Source organism: Pelophylax lessonae (assembly GCF_965119305.1).
Source record: "Pelophylax lessonae genome assembly, chromosome: 10".
NCBI lineage: Eukaryota > Metazoa > Chordata > Amphibia > Anura > Ranidae > Pelophylax > Pelophylax lessonae.
The window spans coordinates 216,781,528-216,802,550 of NC_138777.1; the positions used below are offsets into that span (position 1 = coordinate 216,781,528).

The window sequence follows — 21,023 nt, forward strand, 5'->3', positions numbered from 1 at the left end:
CCTAATCCCTTTAGATAGAATCTGAGCATAAACAGTATCATTGGACAACACAGGAAGGTATTAAGGAATACTTCTCCTGATTTTGTCAAATTCCAGACTCGAGGGATTGGAAAACAGAGGGGCACTTGCTTGCTGAGAGCCTCTACCATAGTTCTCATTTTTATTCTTATTTGTTTTTTATTTGTACCCATTATTAGACTGTTACGTGGGGTGTCCTCAGCAATACTAATTGCCCTCTTAAGGATGGACCTGGAATAAACCCTGTCCTCAAATCTGTGTCTTGTCTATCACCTCCTTAAAGGCCATATCATTGCTGCAAATGTGTTTTAATCTCAGACATTCGCCCACAGGTAAGCCTCTTATGGTGTGTTTTGGATGACTTGAATCAGCCCTTAAAAGAGCATTACCAGCAGACGGCTTTCTATAGAGACTGGAAACAACTTTGCTGCCCTCACCTGCCAATAAGACATCCAGAAATTCAATAGATTTAAAGTTCCAGTGCTCTGTGAATTGTAAATTCAAATCTTTATCGCTCGTGTATTGTAACCAAACGTCCGGGCTGAGACAATGAACAACAAATTGTCTATAGAACGACAGTAAGGCTCGGGTCACACTATTGCGATGCGGGAAGGCTGCGAATTCGCAGCCTTTTCCCGCATCGCACACGCACCCCCGGCAGTTCACACTGCCATATGCGATACGCTGGGGGTGTCAATGTAATCTTAACGACACCCCCAGTTTGATCGCATATCGCAGTGCGATCGTGCAGTTCGCACAGGATGGGATCGCACAAGTGTGAACCGCTGTGCGATCCGATCCTGATGCGGCTGCAAAAATGCCTCCTGTGCGTGTTTGCACCGGGTGCGATGCGAATTTAGCCATACAAACTGTATGGCTAAACTCGCACCGCACAGCTGATCGCATGTAATGTCGGAGCAGTGCGCTCCGACATTACATGCGAACCCGGCACTCGCATGAGTGTGAACCGGTACTAAAACCTGGTGTCTATCCAGGGACTACTGGGTCCAAAAATGCGGGGCCTCTCCCACCTCCCCATAAAGAGATTGGCTGGCTAGAGAGGGGGAGAACCGAGCCCCCATAGACGCCCGCACTTCTGGAGATAATAGTCTCCATCGAACATGATGGTAAGTAAATACTCCAAACTCCGCAAAATAAACTCCTGAAGGACCAGGGAGTACTCGCCAGACTTCCTTAGAACAAAACAGCCTGCAAACCCAAGGCATGGGGAATGGAAAAATAGAGACCTGTGACATCACAAGTAATCTACCTATACTCATTTCACTCAAAATCATTTATTATAATCAAAAGCTGCTTCGTGTCTCTGAGGAAGCCTGGCAAATTCAACAAGGGCTGTAATTGATGATCTACCCATTGACCCAAACACTCATTAAGAGACCCGTTGCCTGCAACTATGGGTCCACCTGTCAGGGGATTTAACCTCTTATGGACTTTAGGGAGTTGGTGGGACATGGGCATGACAGGGAACTCCGGAATAAACACATCCCTCTCATCTTGTGTAGAGATCCCTGCTGCTACTGCCCTGTCTAATATAGACCGTTCCTTCCTAAAAGATAATGTAGGGTCCCCCCTAGGCCTAAGGTAGGTGTCTGTTTCAGACAGTTGGCGCATAGCTTCCTTTTTATATGTTTCAGAATAGAGGACCACAACGGAGCCCCCTTTATCTGCATTCCTAATGATGTTCCCATCCTCACTAAGGCTCCTAAGTGCCATTTTTTTTCTAAAACAAACGTTGTCTGGGACAGAACTACCACAAGAATTGCAGGCCAAGTAAGTAAATTCCCTATTCACAAGTTTCTGGAAAAGGTCCATGTCCTTGCCCTTTGAGCCACCAGGGTAGACGTCAGATCTCAGTTTGAATGGAACCACAGTATGGACACCCACCGGGTCTTCAGGACCAAGGACATGATTCATTGGCAAAATTGACCAGATCATTTAAAGCACATGCATTAGACCATGTCCATTGTTTTTCACTGCTCCATGTTTTATTGCTCTATGGTTATTGACTGTAAGTGTACTTGTGACTTTTTCTTACTAAATCAATAAACCCATTGAAATATAAAGCACATGCATCACAGAAAAATTGGGAAGGAGGACACTCGCCCATAGAAGATATGTCATCCAAGACCTCCTAATCGCTGCCTGGCTCAATAAAATAGTGCTTCCTCAGAGTCCATCTACGTGCAAATTTATTTACATCCAGCAACGTGCCAAAAAATCAAAATGCCTGGTAGGACACAAATTCAGTCCTTTTGACAACGGTCAATTCTAGGTTACTCAAAGTCCATTGAGATAAATTTACAGTACATTAGATATAAATGCTGAACTCGACCCCGTAGATCAGTGGTCCTCAACCCTGGCCTACAGGGCCCACTAACAGGCCAGATTTTCAAGATAACTGAAATACATCCCAGGTGATATAATTTGCTTCTCAGTGATTGCAGTACTCTAGTCTGCATCTCCCCAAGGTAATGCCTAAAATCTGGCCTGTTAGTGGGCCCTGTAGGCCAGGGTTGAGGACCACTGCCGTAGATGATACCGGCCACTGCCTGCTACGTTTGTCTTCTTCCTCCCCGCCTCATGTTCCTGCTTTTTTCTTTTTGTTGGATCCATGGGCATTTCTGTTTAAATTTTGTGCACTCATGGTGCGATTTCCACTGATCGGCCGACCGGTTAATTCAGGCGATGAATCCGAGGCTGTGGCTGCTAGAGTATCATTGGCTGATTCCCTCTCAGGATCTGAAAAACAAATCCGTTTTTTTAAGAAATGCTTTAACGTGGGAGGCCAGAGAAATAGGAAGGTTTTCTCAATGTATACATTGTTGCTTTCATAATCAACGCAGTCCCTGGTCATCTTATCCTTCTTGCTAGCAATGACACTATTCTCCAGCTTATCTAGTTTCTTGTTAAGACAGCTGTCAAGCTCCAAAAAGCCACTGTGGTTTTGTAATCCTGATAAATCCCTCTGAATAGTGGATATTTCACCCTGTAATTGCTCCAGCTCTTTTTTTCTTTGAGCTTCTAATGATTTGCATAAGTTTCAAGGAGCAAGCTGACAGAGCGTCCGTCCATTCCTTTTTGAGATTGTCACTGAATTGGTTGATTTGGCCAATGAATCATGTCCTTGTCATAAAGACCCGGTGAGTGGTCATACTGTGGTTCCATTCAAACTGAGATCTGACTTCTACCCTGTGGGCTCACAGGGCAAGGACATGGACCTTTTTCCATGTCCTTTTTCCTGTTTATGCTCAGATTCTATCTAAATGGATTAGGACAGTTTCCCACAGAGCCCCCACCTTAGGTAAGGTCTGCTCTCCCAGCCTATATACTAGCACCAGATCTCGTCTACACTTGTTACTATTTAAGGGCATTTCGTAGTGTCCCCACATTAAAGAGGGGATATAGTACATTCTGCCAGAACTAGTAAGGTATTTCAGGAGCTCATCTTTTATTAACTGTAACACCAAGCGTTTGGTCTATGTCATTACCTGCGAGTCCAATATATGGCTCGGACGACCCGCAGGTTGATGGATCGTCTTCATGACCACCTATATGACATAAAGAAGAGCCATGCCATCAATGTAGCTAAACACACTGGAACGAATATCACAACAAAGATGTCTCTAGTCTGGTGATTTAAGGGCTGGAAAAGGTTTTGCCACTGATTATAGGGGGAACAAGTTTAGAATGCTATGTAAAAAAAAAAAGGTATTTCCGATTCTTAGCCTTAATACTAGGAAGCCAGCAGGCCTGATTTTTGAGGGGGATGTGTCCCACTATTATGAGTGATTACTTGTCTTCATACCATACTTCTGATTTACATGTCTTATGGGCCCTGGTAACTTATCATTATGGGTTGTAGTATAATTGCTTGAATATTGTATATCTTTGCAGTTACCTTCATAGGTGGTCACCCACGTTAGTGGCTCAGGCTGAAATAGTCATATCCAATACGTGCATGTGGTTTTGTCATCTCTTCTTTAGCAATCGTTATAAAAATGTATTATATATATTTATTATATATATATATATATATATATATATATATATATATATATATATATATGTGTGTATTCCCCTCGGAATTACTGCGACAACTCTGAACACATTTTGGTTATTTGGGTATTTATGTGTATTATGCTTTGTACACAAGATTTTCTGTGTTTATCTGTTTAAAAGAGAAGTTTGGGGATTTTTTTCCCCTAGAATTTATACTTGCCTAGGTGGATGCAGCATCGGTCTGATGCTGCATCTGTCCCCCGGCGCCTCTACACTGAGAACCATGCGATTGAACACCGCCGAGCACTCAGTTCTGACAGCTCTCCCAGCAGAGAGCTGCCGCCTGTCAGTCACAGCTCTTTGCTCTGCCCCTCCTCACTCACTGGACTGTGGAGGGGCGGGGAACGGGGCAGGGTGCTGGGCTGTGGAGGGGCTGGGATCGGCCAGCTCAGCCTCTCAGCGGTTCGCTGAAAGGCTGAGCCCGATGTCGGACTGACTTCTCTGCTAACGTCACAGAGCGGACTTCAGCCCGTTCTCCGTTGAAAACAGATCACAGGAGTGCAGAACGCATTGCACTCCTATGATCCATAGGAGATGTACAGCTAAATGAGCTTTCCCCGTACTTCTCCTTTTTAACATCGATTGTTTTTGATTTTTTTTATTCTGTATCTTTATTTATTTTACTTGAATGAACCTATACATGGGGTGATTTAAGTTTAAGAGCTGTGATAAACTTTCATACCAGCCAATTGGTTAATCTTATTTCCTTGACTGCTTCATTGGCCACACATGATCACTGATAGGATGGTATGATTAATTTGTTTAGTCATTAACTTGCATATATATATATTTGTGATCTTAGCTTGTGGTCTTTTCAGCTATGATTAAGCACCAGTAAGAACGCGTCAGCTGCTGCTGATTACTGTACCTTCTGTTGCTGTATGGGATAGGGATCGACCAATTATCGGCAAGGCGATATGCACTTTCCCTGATATATCGGTATCGGCCCCGGAAGTTATCGATATTTTCGTGACATCATTCTGCCTTAGGCCGCCTCCCTCGCCTTGGACAGCCTTATCTGGAGTCGGGACTAGTCTCACGGCAGTGTATCACAGCCATCCACCCACCCACAGCAGCCCGGTGCCAGCCAACCAAGGCACTTTATCAGCCAGCCAGCCACCCACAGGCCCTGTACCAGCCACCCACAGCCTCTGTGCCAGCCACCCACCACAGTGTGCCAGACAGCCACCCACCCACCACAGGGTGCCAGACAGTCAGCCATCCACCCACCACAGGGTGCCAGACAGACACCCACCCACCCACCACAGGGTGCCACTCAGCCACCCACCCACCACAGGGTGCCAGTCAGCCACCCACCCACCACAGGGTGCCAGACACCCACCCACCACAGGGTGCCAGACAGTCAGCCACCCACCCACCACAGGGTGCCAGACAGTCAGCCACTCACCCACTACAGGGTGCCAGACAGCCAGCCACCCACCTACCACAGGGTGCCAGACAGCCAGCCACCTACCACAGGGTGCCTGACAGCCAGCCACCTACCACAGGGTGCCTGACAGCCAGCCGCCCACAGGCCCTGTACCAGCCAGCCGCCCACAGGCCCTGTACAAGCCAGCCACCGACAGCCCCTGTGCCAGCCAGCCACCCACCACAGGGTACCAGCAAGCGAGCCATTAATCGGTAAACAAAAATGAACAAGTTCAGTACCAGATTTGTGTCAAAAATAGTCTTTATTTTTCAAAACTTTAAATGTTAAAAATATCGGCATAGAAAAACCGATATCGGTTTATCCCTAGTATGGATTGTTTTTAAATCTAATAAAGGTGATTGCATTGGCATGCTGCCATCCAGATTTTTCCATTCACACAAGACACATTGAATAATATGCATATCACCAAACTGGATACATATAAAACATATCTCACATCATACGGTCCTGCTTTTTACTCAAACCAAAACTCCTAAACGCTGACGGGTTCTCGCTCTCCCGCCATCTCCCATGGGTGCAGAAGCTCAGTGAACTTCAAATGACACCTCCTTATAGCCATATACAAACTCCCAGTGTCGCCATATTGCCTCCTTCTTTCTGACAGTGCATCCCACAATGTTCTTCCCATGAGATTCTGTTCGCGACTCTGGTCCAGTCAATCTTCTCGCCGCAACAAAGAGCTGTGAATTGGGACTTTAGCACATTAAAAAACAAAGTATTTTCTTTTTTACCCTTCAATATATAATTCTAGCTGGAGAAAAGGAGAAAAAATTTAAATGTAATACCGGGTGATCTGAAGAAAAGATTGTTTGTTCCTGGTAAAAGCCGCAGTGTATTTGGTTCATTTTGTTTGTGCCGCGGATAATGACAGTGTGTTCTTCCAGTACACAGACGAGACTGGAGAGGACTGTCTGTTCTTGTATGCCAGAGTGGAACGAACAAAAAGCTCTACACTGGGCTTTTTGTTACTATTGTGTTCTTTATCACTTCACCGATTTGACTTTATCTAATAGCTTTTAGCTGTTAAAGGAAAAAAAGAACATTTCAAGTAGGAATACACAATTGCCAATGTTCCAAACGCCAACACAGAGAATTGAAAGAGGTCCAGTCACTTTTGTAGAAACTGAAAAATCTTGTGTACCTAAAGTGCTATAAAATTATACAAAATTGCAAAAATTGTCATAATAAAAAACATAAACACAATTGATCATATAAATCCATAAAGTGCCCATGGAAGAAAGAAGAAAACTAATGATTCCAGTGACTAAGATAGCATGTTCCATAAGAAAGGCACCACAAGTCCCAGCATGCAAAGGAGAGCCAGTCTTCCCAAATATATTTGATATGAATATATACATACAGTATCTCACATAAGTGAGTACACCCCTTCAAATTTTTGTAAATATTTTATTATATCTTTTCATGTGACAACACTGAAGAAATGACACTTTGCTACAATGTAAAGTAGTGAGTGTACAGCTTGTATAACAGTGTAAATTTACACTGCCAATATAATAGCCATTAATGTCTAAACCGCTGGCAACAAAAGTGAGTACACCCCTAAGTGATAATGTCCAAATTGGGCCCAATTAGCCACCCCCTCCGGTGGCATGTGACTCGTTGGGTGTTACAAGGTCTCAGGTGTGAATGGGGAGCAGGTGTGTTAAATTTGGTGTTATCGCTCTCACTCTCTCATACTGGTCACTGGGAGTTCAACATGGCCCCTCATGGCAAAGAACTCTGTGAGGATCTGAAAAAAGAATTGTTGCTCTACATAAAGATGGCCTAGGCTAAAAGAAGATTGCAAAGACACTGAAACTGAGCTGCAGCACGGTGGCCAAGACCATACAGCAGTTTAACAGGACAGGTCTCGCCATGGTTGACCAAATAAGTTGAGTGCACGTGCTCAGCGTCATATCCAGAGGTTGTCTTTGGGAAATAGATGTATGAGTGCTGCCAGCATTGCTGCAGAGGTTGAAGGAGTTGGGTCAGCTTGTCAGTCCTCAGACCATACGCCGCACACTGCATCAAATTGGTCTGCATGGCTGTCATCCCAGAAGGAAGCCTCTTCTAAAGATGATGCACAAGAAAGCCCGCAAACAGTTTGCTGCAGACAAGCAGACTAAGGACATGGATTACTGGAACCATGTCCTGTGGTCTGATGAGACCAAAATAAACATATTTGGTTCAGATGGTGTCAAGCGTGTGTGGTGGCAGCCAGGTGAGGAGTACAATATATATATATATATATATATATATATATATATATATATATATATATATATATATATATATATATATATATATATATATATATATATATATATATATATAAACAAAGAGCGACAATTTTTTTAAAAAAATGCAATTTTTTACTTTCTGCTATAAAACATTCCCGATTAAAAAAAAATTAAAAAATCAAGTTTTTTTTTTTTCAGCTTTAGGCCAATTTGTATTCTGCTACATATTTTTGGAAAAAAAAAATCCCAAAAAGCGTATTTGAAGTGGTTTGCGCAAAGGTTATAGCGTTTACAAACTACGGGATAGATTTTTGGACTTTTTATTTTTTATTATTAATGGTGGCGATCATCGATTTTTAGCGGGACGGCGACATTGTGGTCCACAGATTAGACCCCTAACTGACATTTTTGACACTTTTTGGAGACCAGTGACATTAATGCAATAATCAGTGCTAAATAATATGCACTGTTACTGTATAAGTGACACTGGCAGGGAAGGGGTTAACAGTGGGGTGATCAAAGGGTTAAATGTATGCCGGTTTGTGCTTACTGACTGTGGTGGGGGAAGGGCACACAGAGAGATTGGGGTTTCAGGTTAGCTGAAACTCATGCTCTCTTTCGACCTGTGTGACAGAAGACTCACCTGCCGATTGCGGGAGGCTGGTGCTGATCGCCTCCGCTCCTCCCGCGGTCTGGCTCTCATTGTGTCTAATCACAGTGAGAGCGTGCACGCGCCGCCGAGACCGCGTGCACATAATCACGTAGATCTACGTGATAATGCGCAGCAGTAAATCTGCGTGGGGCGGTTGGCAAGTGTCTAAATAAGTATCTAAAAAAAAAAAAGTCCTCTCAAGTGTCCATGTAAAAAAAGGCAGCAAATGCCACGACTCATAAAGTGGCAATCTAAAGAATCCGTCCGATTTTAGATCTCCCTTAATAAAATGTGAGCCGCGAATGATAGAAAGAAACAGAAAAGCATCAATATTGTCCATCCACCAACTGCAGACGAAGGACCACCAATGAAGTGTGCATGGAGATATACTTTTATTCTTTAGCGCTGTATGACCATCCCTTAATCTTAATAGGTGGTCATATACACTACCCTAAACACTAAAAAGTCTACACACCCCTGTTAAAATGTAAATTTTCTGTGATGTAAAAAAAATTAGACAAATAAATAATTTCAGAACATTTTCCACCTTTTTAATATGACCTATAAAGTGTACAACTCAATCAACTCAATCGAAAAACAAACTGAAACCTTTTAAGGGGGGGGGGGGTTAAAATGAAAAAATATAAAATAATGTGGTTGCATAGATGTGTGCATACCATCTTATAACTGGGGATGTAGCTGTTTTCAGAATTAAAGCGGAGTTCCACCCATTTTGGTGTTTATTAAAAGTCAGCAGCTACAAAAAGCGTAGCTGGTGACTTTTAATAAACACACTCGCCTGTCCCACAATCCAGCGATGCGGCCGATGGGAGCATCGGATCTCTCCCTCTTCTCCCCGCGACGCCGGCATCTCTAGTGTGGGCACCCGGCTGTGACAGCTTGCGACTTCACAGCCGGGTGCGCACTGCGCATGCATGATTCGCGCTGCGCATCCTCAGTGGACGGGCAATCTTCTGGGACCTCTGACATGTCCCAGAAGATTGCAGAGAGGGAGGGGGAGAGGAGAACTTCTGCTCGGGCCGCCTAAGTGGGAGCAGGTACCCCCCCCCCCCACCAAAAAAAAAATGACATGCCAAATTTATGTCAGGGGGTCAGCAGCATTTAAAGCGGAAGTTCCACTTTTGGGTGGAACTCCGCTTTAAGCAATCACATTCAAACTCGTGTTAAATAGGAGTCAGTACACGCCTGCCATCATTTAAATTGCCTCCGATTAACCCCAAATAGAGTTCAGCTGTTCTAGTAGGTCTTTCCTGACAAAATCCTACAACATAAGCCATGGTCTGCAGAGAGCTTCCTAGGCATCAGAGGGATCTCATTGTTAAAAGGTATCAGTCAGGAAAAGGGTACAAAAGCATTTCCAAGGCATTAGATATACCATGGAACACACATAGGTCACATTAAGGTGGAAATGGTTCTGAAATGATTTATCTTTGTCTCTTTTTTTTTTTACATTTAACAGGGGTGTGTAGACTTTTTATATGTATGAATACATGACAATTAAAACTTCATAAGAGGAAAACCTGTTTTTATTTCATTTTTTTTTTTTTAAATTCATGTATTTATTTTATTCTTGTTTTAGAATCTGAAGATTGGCGGGTTACCACCCAAAGGACCTCCACCCCCCTGGCTGGTAAGTTGAAGTGGAACTCTGGGCAAACTTAAAAAATGATGTCCCTAGCATTACCACCACAGGAGTCTTTTTCTCAGTCCTTGTAATATTTTTTCCCTGTTGATCCTGTCAGTAAGTGTGCTATATTTTAACTCCTTGCCGACAGCCCGCCGCGGATGTACTGCGGCAGGCTGGTTCTGCTGCGCAAACCACTGTATTTGTACGGCAGCTCGAAGAAGCGCCCCTGGGTGCGAGCGCGTGCCATTGGCGGGCATGCCTGCCTTCACTAGGCAGTGGGGATGCCGATCCAGGTGGCCAGCAGCCGCGATTCCCATCGGGCACCTGCAATCGCTTCCTACTAAGGGAGAATGACAGTCAGATTTTGTAAACACAGCAGACTGTGGTTCTCTCTGAAATTATCGCCTGTGATCCTTCTATATAGGATCACAGGTCTCTGTGGTCATTTCACAAGCCCTTTCACACAGGATGTCCATCAGACGGACTCCGTTTATCTCAGTGGGGGATCGATCCGCCCATCCCCCGCTGAGCAGGAGAAAGACAGCTGTCAGAGCCCCATACATCTCTATGGGGGAATCGGATGGAAATGGACCGTCGGTCCGTTCTCATCCGATCCGCTGGACGGATGGAAAATAGGGTTTCCATCCGTCCAGATTTGACGGATCGGATCGGGTGTCAGCTGACATCTGATGCCCCATAGAGATGCATGGGGGGACCGTTCAGATCCGCCAAAAAAAACAGACAGGCAGATCTGAACGGTCCGCCTGTGTGAAAGGGGCCTAACCCTTTGATTGCCCCTGAGTTAACCCCTTCCCTGCCAGTGTCATTATTACAGTAATAGCGCATATTTTTTTAACTGATTACTGTAGTAATGTCACTGGTCCCCCCAAAAGTGTCAAAAATGTCAGTTAGGGATCTGATCTATCCACTGCAATGTCGCAGTCCCGCTAAAAATCGCAGATTGCCACCATTACCAGTAAATAAATAATTACATAAATCTTTCCCCTAGTTTGTAGACGCGATAACTTTTGCTTGAACCAATTTGGACATTTCATTTTAGGTGGTGTACTCACTTTTGTTGCCAGCGGTTTAAACATTAATGGCTGTGTGTTGAGTTATTTTAAGGGGACAGCAAATTTACACTGTTATACAAGCTGTACACTCACTACTTTACATTGTAGCAAAGTGTCATTTCTTCAGTGTTGTCACATGAAAAGATAGAATAAAATATTTACAAAAATGTGAGGGGTGTACTCACTTTCGTGAGATATTTTAACAGCTTGGTCTCGGTGCTTGGAGTGCGCTGTGCAGCATTATCTCAGCACACACACAATAGTGTATATATGCGTCCCCACAGGTAGAAAGCCACTGCCATGAGGCCGCATGTTTTTGTATGCTCAGCAGGAAGAAAACATCTTCCTGTTTTCATACCTGGTGGTGTCATCATTTAAAACCTAAAGTAAAAATTTTGGCTTGACATACACTTCTAATAGGGATTTAAAACATTTCTAGAAAAAAAATCCTTTTTTTTTTTTTTTTTTTCCATCGTAATTTTAGTATTGGCTGGCATGAGATTATCAGCACTCCATGTAACTTCTCCAAAATCCTTTTGCTGAAATACTGTCAGTGAGATATTATTATGTTGTGCAGCTGGATATGAAATACTTGTCACCACTGCTACTGGCATATGAAGACAGACTGAAGGAAAAAGACCACTTGATCCTGTCCTTCGAGGTGAGTGCAATTGATCTTTTTTTTTTTTTTACACATTTAAATTGAATCTATAATTTTCTTTTGGTTTTTCCATCAGCCTAATACAAGTTATCCTATCTGAGTGTGTTAAAACAGAACTCCTCCTAAAAGAAACAAGATAAAATTAAATAGCTCTTTAACCGCTTGCCGACTGCCCACAGTATATTTACTGCGGCAGTCAGCCCCTCCTGGGCAAATCGACGTAGTACTACGCCGCTCGGCCAGGAGCCTGCAGTGGGTGAGCGCGTGCCGCCGGAGGCGCTCTCCCGCCCGTTCACGGCCATCACCACGCGAGTAACTGGCGGCTCCGATGTCCGCCGGTCACTCGCGATCTCCAGCTGGAGAGGGAGAAAGATGTAAACGAAGCCGTCTGTCATTCTCCCTGGTGCGATAATTCGTGAGCCTGGAATCCAAAATTATGTGTAATGGCCGCTCACCTCCATTAACACTCAATAGAACGTTTTTGGTGTAATAAATCGACGTGGGGGACCTCCAGAATATTCTCCAATCAGGTGAGGGGTTTATGAAATCGCTATGGAATCGCCAGATGGATCTCAAAGAGATGTGGAAATGCCCAATGAATAATCCTTTCTCTTCTATAGGGTCATCATATAAACAGCAAATTAGAGTGCAGGAAGCCTGGGGCTGAGCAACGAGCTGTCAGAGACTGAGATCCAGCGAGTATCCCAGGAACACCACACCTTTTGCTGTTTACATGACCCCCACGGTGATTTACTTCAATAAAGGTTTTTTGGCGTGTGTAGTATGTCCAGTCCACAACTACTTCAAAAATATTAAAAAGGGGACTGTAAAAACAAACAAAAAAGAAAACTGCTAAAACTAGTGACAGATTACAGTATGTATCTCGTTTTTGAATTTGCACAGTTATATTTTATCTTATAAAAAAAAAGCTGGAGTTCTGCTTTAAAGGCACAAGTGACAGCTTTTTTGCCTTTAGTTCTTTCAACAACATTTTCATTTTAAATCAATTTTCTCCTTTTTTCAGTGGGATTGGAGGTTTATTTCCTTATTTCTTTTTTTTTTTTTTTTTCTTTCGTTCATCGACAGACACAGCGCTTCATAAATCAGAGCTACGGGGTTATTTTGCCTCCTCCAGGAGTAGAACTAGGTAGAATAAAAAATACCTGGCTATGCCCATGGGCTGTCCTCCGCTTGGTATAGAATCCCCTCCTCTGCTCTAAGTAATCAGTTTTAAACCGTCTAGTCAGTAGTAAAGACCTATGCTCCCAGCTGGGATCTCTGGTCCTAGCAATTTTTTTTTTTCTCCTTCCTTACATCTTTTTTTGTTTTTTCTCTCGGGAGATTTACATTCAACTGCCGGGTTGGGCGACGGACTGGACAATCTAGATCCAGTGGTCCCCCCCCAGCCCAGGCAGCGAGCACAAGCAGACTGCAGCTATGTGCTAGGTCTGCCACTACATAGCCTCACAGAGAGAGGCTGGTCCATGAGTTAAAAGTTTTGCAGGGTCGCATATGACCGGGCTTGGGTCTTAGTCGCAGCGGTCCCCTGGCCGACAGCTCCCCCTACTTTAGTGGGGAGATTCTGTCTGGATCATTACCCGCACCATGGAAAGGTAAGCACAGTCCCCCCTTTCCCCTTTTGGCCTTTTTTTTTTTTTTTTTTGGGGGGGGGGGGTTGATGCGGGTAACCTCCAGGGACGGTCGGACCTCCTCCCATTACTAAAAATCCCTCAGTGAGCTGGGCTTCCCCCACTCCCTTTCCCCCATGTCTGGACCTGGAGTCTAATGGGGGTCCTAGGGCAGAGAATGCATCGAAGACCCCTGGGGTCTCCCCTGCTATCCCCACACTGTAAGGTCCTGGGATAGTGTGTGTCCTTTCCCTGGTAGTCTGGAGGGATCCCAGTGTAGAAGACCCCCCTAGGTGCATGCCTTACTGTTTTCAGTGTGGATATAGTGCAGGGGGGGTCCCAGTGCAGAGACCGGTGCAGAGTTGGTCACATCTTACCCACTGACCCCCTCATGGAGGTGGCAGGTCCCTCGGAACCCCAGCTTCCCATGGTTGCACTAACGGTGGTCCTGCAGTCCTTAGTGTCCCTGGTGGAAGTGGCATGTGGGCAAAGGCCCAGGAGGAAGCGTCCCCCGCCTTTCCCTGCTCAGTCTGTCTCATCTGATTCTTAGCCTGATGCCGCCGTGGACGCAGCCAGTCCAGGGGGCTTAATATCACACCCCCAGAACCATCAGATAGTGAGGATGATTCCTCCATGGTTCTCTTATCTTATCAGTGCAGTGCAGAAGACTTTAAAAATGGAGGATGCGTCTGATGTAGCCACAGACATGGCTGTGTCGTTTGGTATGTATAGGTCACCTCGTACTCCAAAGGTGTTTCCTTATGTGCCTTATTTTGACCGGTTTTCCTGTAAGGAATGGGAACAACCAAAAATAAAGGTTTAAAGAAAAACACCCCTCAAGAGGGAACAGCCCCTCTTAAACAGCAGCCTGCAAAAATTTGCTGCCAAAAGAAGCATCCACACATACCAAAGTATCTACCTTATAGAATTTTGTGAAGCTATGCACCGACGACCAAGTGGCCGCCTTGTAAACTGACTATATTGATGCCTGATGACGGAAGGCCCAAGAAGCACTCAGCTCCTGAGTAAAATGCGCCCTGACAGGGAAAGGTGGAACCTGACCTTTAATGGAATAGGCTTGAGTTTACCGTCTGTCTGATCAATCTAGAGATGGTAGCTGAAGAAGCGGACAGCCCTTTTCTTGGTCAGTCCGTAACCACAAAAAGCGAGTCTGACCTCCGAAAGGATTCAGTAGCTGCCAGATACACCCGAATCGCATGAACCACATCCAAGGTATGCAAAGCAAATTCCTTGGGATGAGCCAGCTTGGGAAACAAGGAAGGCAACACAATGTCCTCATTCAAATAGAAGTCAGAGACAACTTTGGGAAGTAATAATGGACAGGGATGAAGAACTACTTTATCCCTATGGACCACTAAATAGGGACTGTGACAGGATAATGCCGCCAATTTCGGTACCCTGCGGGCCGAGGTAATAGCCACCAAGAATGTTACCTTCTGGGATAACGTAGGCAAAGGAATCTCCTGATTATTCTCAAATGGAGGTTTCTGGAGAACCGAAAGTACTATGGCGGAGAACCCGAAATCCCATGGCGGCAAAAGAGACTGTACAGGTGGAGCCACACGTCGAACCCCCTGAATGAAGGTACGAACTAAAGAGTGCGCGGCAGGGGTCGCAGAAAGAAGATTGCTAGGACAGATACCTGGCCCTTGATGGTAATGAAGGCCAACTTCTGATCAACGCCCTGTTGAAGAAAGGTTAAGATTCAAGTCACAGAAAAGGATTGAGGATTAACACCAATTGACTCACACCAAGAAATGTACGCTTTCCATGTACGATGGTATATCTTGCTGGAGGACTTCTTCCTCGCCTTCACCATAACTGATAAAGACAGACTTCTATCCCTCATTACCTGTCTATCAATAGCTAAGCCAATAAAATCAGTGACTGTAAAGCAGGATGGTAGATCAGCCTGTGGGACAACTGGTCTTCTCGGAGAGGAAGCCCCCAAGGGAGGTTTATGGCCACCAGACTGATTGGAAGATCCCCGCCCTGGATTCCACCATGAACCGCCACGAACCTCGATATCCTCCTGTGGAGCCGAACCTGCTAAAGGAGCGGCATGTAGGACTGTGCAAACAGAACTGTCTCTACAGGTTCTATCTGTGTGACAGCAGCCGGTGATTTACAGCCTGTGGTTCCTGAAGTTTGTCCAGAGGAAGGACTACCCTGGTCAGAATTAGAATCAGACCTAGGTAAATCAATTCCCTGGACAGGGATATGGGGAACCTTAGGTAGTTCGGACATCACCAGAACCTTTGCAGGAATTAAATCCTAGACTATGTCAGGAAGGACGTTCCGATCCTCTTCCCCCCTGTGATACCCTTAATGATGTCATCCAGGGTAGCCCCAAACAGGTGATCACCTTGAAAGGGCAGATCAATGAGCACTTTCTTAGAGGCTTGGTCTGCAGACCAATTCTTAGGCTGCCTAATCACCACCGCTGAAACAGAAAGTTTGGACAGCACAGGAGCTGTATCCAAAGCTGCATCACAAATAAACTGCAGCCCGTGGACCAACTGGTCCGCTAAATCAACATAAGCAGCGGGGACCTGCTCACCCCACAGGCCCTGACGCAAAAGCTTGGCCCATTCAGTTAGGGTCTGACACCAGGGCTGAGGCAAAGATGGCCCACAATGTTGAACCAGCCATAGTAAACAGGCTTCATGCTACAGCCTCTGCTTTCTTGTCAGCCGGGTCCTTAAAGGACGGGAATTCCTCTACTGGGATCATGGTAGCTTTGTTCGACCTGGAAACAGGAGGGTCCACCACTGGTGGACTAGTCCACCTTTTTAAAAGTGACTCCTCAAAAGGGTAACGTACAGCAAAATGTTTGGGGACCACAAAAAGGTAATTTTCAGACGGGGCTACTGTGTCCTGGTTAAGGGCACTTATGTTTAGCCTTAGGTTATTTTCCCCACTCCTCATTTTCCTTTTGGCACTGCTTTTGGACATCCCAGTAGTTAGGATTAAAGGAGCGCTGTGTTAGTCGATGAACGAAAGAGAAAATGGGATTTTTGTACTTACCCTAAAATCCATTTCTCTGAGTTCATTGATGGACACAGCACCCACCCCTCTATGGAGTTCTGTTGCTTCTAATACTGCTTGCTACTAAACTGATTACCTAGAGCAGAGAGGGGGGTTATATAACAAGGCCCATGGGCGTAGCCAGGTGTTTTTTGTCCTGCCTAGTTCTAATCCTGGAGGAGGCAATATAACCCAGTAGTTATGATTTATGGAGCACTGTGTCCGTCGATGAACTCAGAGAAATGAATTTTACGGTAAGTACAAAAATCACTTTTTTTGTTGGAAGTTTTACCAGACTGGAGGAAAATGTTTGATTGTCTGATCTAAGACGAGCAGACTGTTCCCTATTAGAAAAATATTTTGAAAGCTCTTTACTTGGTATCCTTGCTGACCTAAATATGTCATGACTGATGTGCTCAGCTGGCTCCACTGAAGTTCTCCCTTTCAAATGTTTTGTTATTTTATCTTCTTTTTATGAAAAAAAGTATATTTTTCTCCATTTAATGGTTAATGTGTAAGAGCCTAGGGAGAGACCGAGACATATCTGGGTTTCTTTAGTGGCAGTAGGAAGATATCGGCTGATTGGCTGCTATGCCTTATTGCACCAAGCTGGATTTTTTTTTTTTTCTAACCAATAAACTCTATTTTGTACATTTTGTTTTGGCTCATACAGTATAGTTTTTTGGATGTCCAGCTCTGGAAACGGTTAGGTTTCTTAGTAAGAGGGGGCCGGAACTACCTAAAGTAGTGATGGTGGTCCACTCTCTTGATGTGATATAATACAAGAGATGGCCATAAACTGCAGACGTGAGACAGGAGATGGCCAGAGACTGCAGACATGATCGTAAATACTCAGAGACTGTAGACAGACATGAGTCGGGAGATGGCCGGAGACTGCAGACATGAGACAGGAGATTGCCAGAGACTGCAGACGTGAGACGGGAGATGGCCAGAGACTACAGACGTGAGACGGGAGATGGCCAGAGACTGCAGACGGGAGATGGCCAGAGACTGCAGACGGGAGATGGCCAGAGACTGCAGACGGGAGATGGCCAGAGACTGCAGACGGGAGATGGCCAGAGACTGCAGACGGGAGATGGGCCAGAGACTGCAGACGGGAGATGGGCCAGAGACTGCAGACGGGAGATGGGCCAGAGACTGCAGACGGGAGATGGGCCAGAGACTGCAGACATGAGACGGGAGATGGGCCAGAGACTGCAGACATGATGCGGGAGATGGGTCAGAGACTGCAGACATGATGCGGGAGATGGGTCAGAGACTGCAGACATGATGCGGGAGATGGGTCAGAGACTGCAGACATGATGCGGGAGATGGCCAGAGACTGCAGACGGGAGATGGCCAGAGACTGCAGACGGGAGATGGCCAGAGACTGCAGACGGGAGATGGCCAGAGACTGCAGACGGGAGATGGCCAGAGACTGCAGACGGGAGATGGCCAGAGACTGCAGACGGGAGATGGCCAGAGACTGCAGACGGGAGATGGCCAGAGACTGCAGACGGGAGATGGCCAGAGACTGCAGACGGGAGATGGCCAGAGACTGCAGACGGGAGATGGCCAGAGACTGCAGACGGGAGACGGGAGATGGCCAGAGACTGCACACGGGAGACGGGAGATGGCCAGAGACTGCACACGGGAGACGGGAGATGGCCAAAGACTGCAGACGGGCGATGGCCAGAGACTGCAGACATGATGCGGGAGATGGTCAGAGACTGTAGAAATGAAGCACATGTTGGTCAGAGACTGCAGATATGATGCAATAGATGGTTAGAGACTGCAAACATGCTATACCAGTTTTTGGAGAATAGGGACATATTACATGGGACTGCTAGAAACCACTGCTATAACAGTGACAAAATCATCATAGATTCTGAGTTTTTTTCTCACAAAGGAGGTCAGGGAATGGATATTCCTCCATCTCTTCTGTGTAAAGCCATCCAGGTCACTTACTGAGAGCTCAAGAAACGCCACAGGTGGTAGGAGGGGGCAGCCTCTTCACAGTGCTGCAAAGTTGCCCAGATCACTTTTACAAAATAGCAGATCACCAGCTGAAATAAAAACAAAACCATACCAAGATTATAGCTGCAGCAACTTGCTGACAGGACATTTTTATATGTATGTCAGTCAGCAACTGGTTAATGTATATCAGTTACATTATGCAGGAGAGTTATTACAATTGGACACACATACATTGTATGACAGAATGTCAGATAGCTGTACAAACATTTAGGTTCAAGGCTACAAAACACTCAGAGTGATAATGCTCTTTTAAATCAGGGATCTCCAAACATTCTAAGCAAAGAGCCAGTTAGCACGAGTGGTGCCCCATCATTGGTGTCAGTGGCAGTAATTATGCCCCATTGTTGGTGTCAGTGGGAGCAATAGTTCCTTGTGTCTGTGGCAGTAATTATGGGCAATTGTTGGTGTCAGTGGGAGGAGTCCAATTGTTGGTGTCAATTGCATAGTGAGTCCTATGCTTGATCATACTTTCAGAGAGTGCCAGATAGTTATGTTGCTTCTTTATTAACCACTTAAGCCCCGGAGGATTTGGCTGCTAAAGGACCAGGGGTTTTTTTGCGATTTTTTACTGCGTGACTTTAACGGACAATTGCGCGGTCGTGCGACGCTGTACCTAAACGAATTTGAGGTCCTTTTTTTCCCACAAACAGAGCTTTCTTTTGGTGGTATTTGATCACCTGTGCGATTTTTTGATCACGCGCTATAAACAAAAAAAGAGCGTAAATTTTGCAAAAATAACAATATTTTTCACATTTTTTTATATGAAATTCCCCCAAAAAAAAAGTAAAAATCAAAATTTTTTAACATTTTTCGGCCAATTTGTTTTATGCTACCTATGTTTGGTAAAAAAAATCGCAAAAAGCGTATTTTGATTGGTTTGCGCAAAAGTTATCGCGTTTACTAACAAAGGGAAAGATTTTTGTCATTTTTGGTGTTTTTTTTTTAACGCGTAATGGCGGCGATCTGCGATTTTTTTTTCGGTACTGCGACATTGCGGCGGACAGATCGGACCCTTGACTGACATTTTTGACACTTTTGGGGTTACCAGTGACATTACTGCAGTAATCAGTGCTATACATATGCACTGTTACTGCAAAAATGACACTGGCAGGGAAGGGGTTAACTTTATTGGACAGGGAGGGGTTAAGTGTGTCCTAGGGGCGTGCTTCTAACTGTGTAGGGACATTCCTATTGGTGTAAAAGCAAAGATCCACCGTTCTACATAGTAGAACGGACAGATCTTCACTTTTACACAGGGAGAACTGACAGGCAGCTTGTTTACACAAGCTGCTCTGTCTTTCTCCCTTCACAGGAGCGATCGCAGTGTGACTGGCGGACATCGAGTCCGCCGGTCACACGCACTGACTTGCCGGTGAACGAGCCGCGGCGGGCGCGCGCCTCGGCGGGCGCACGCCCGCCCGCGATAGGCTCGCAAGTCAGTGACAGGCGAGTGACGTACCGATACGTCACTCTGCCTGGCCGGGGCTGACCGCCGCAGTATATAGTCGTGCGGCGGTCGGCAACCGGTTAATTATTTCAGAATTAGTTAATAATTATGACAATTGTTGTTTACCTGACATTGCGGGAACACATGTAGATGTGAGCAGCACCCTTCATTTTCATTTTATTCACTTTGAGACATTTTTAGGAAACCACATTTTATATTTTATTAGCTTTATAAATAGGTAGCGTGGAAGTTTCACTGGTTTTAATACTTGAAAATAATAAAAGAATATTCTTTTAAAAGGGCCAGGACAGTAACAACACCCCCAAAATTACCTCTTTTTGGAAAACAGACACCCAAAGGTGATCTTTTTTTTTTTTTTTTTTTTTTTGTCACAATTTTTTGGAAAGAAGAACTATGAGGGTTAAAACATGGAGTTTGGAAATCGTGCACTAGATACAGCAGCATTATAGGTCATACATGGAGAGGACAAGGTGAAGGGGTTAATGCACCAGTCACATGCATTGGTAGGGTGGAATTACATAGTAGTTGAGGTTGAATAAAGACAATAGTCCATCCAGTTCAACCTGTGTAGGTGTGTGTGGCCGTAATCATCTCACATACCCCTGAATGTTCTGATCCTTGAGATGTACGTCTAAGAGTCTTTTGAAAGCCACCATACTTCCCGCAGAAACCACCTCTTGTGCTAGGGAATTCCACAATCTTGTAGCCCTAACAGTAAAGAACCCCCCACGTTGCCTGAGGTTAAAACGCTTCTCCTCTAATCGCAATGTATGCCCTCGAGTCCTCATGCACTCTCTACGACCGAATAGCTTTTTTTCTATGTCGAGATCACCATTGAGATATTTATAAATTGCTATCATGTCCCCTCTCAGGCGTCTCTTCTCCAGGGAGAATAAATCAAGCGATTGCAGACGATCTTCACAATCCCCTAATTAGTTTAGTTGCCTTTCTCTGGATCCTCTCCAGCTCAAACACATCCCTCCTGAGGACTGGCGACCAGAAGAAGAGTTGAAGGGGTTA

General features: G+C 45.1%; 1 protein-coding gene across 1 annotated transcript in view; it reads left to right on the plus strand.

The window, feature by feature from the left end:
• CEP89 (centrosomal protein 89) overlaps positions 1-21,023 on the plus strand; it is a 154,132-nt gene that overhangs the window by 46,596 nt on the left and 86,513 nt on the right. The window contains exons 9-10 of the mRNA XM_082270407.1: positions 10,041-10,091; positions 11,739-11,822. Coding sequence (XP_082126533.1) covers positions 10,041-10,091; positions 11,739-11,822 — 135 coding nt within the window. The remainder of the gene's footprint in view (positions 1-10,040; positions 10,092-11,738; positions 11,823-21,023) is intronic.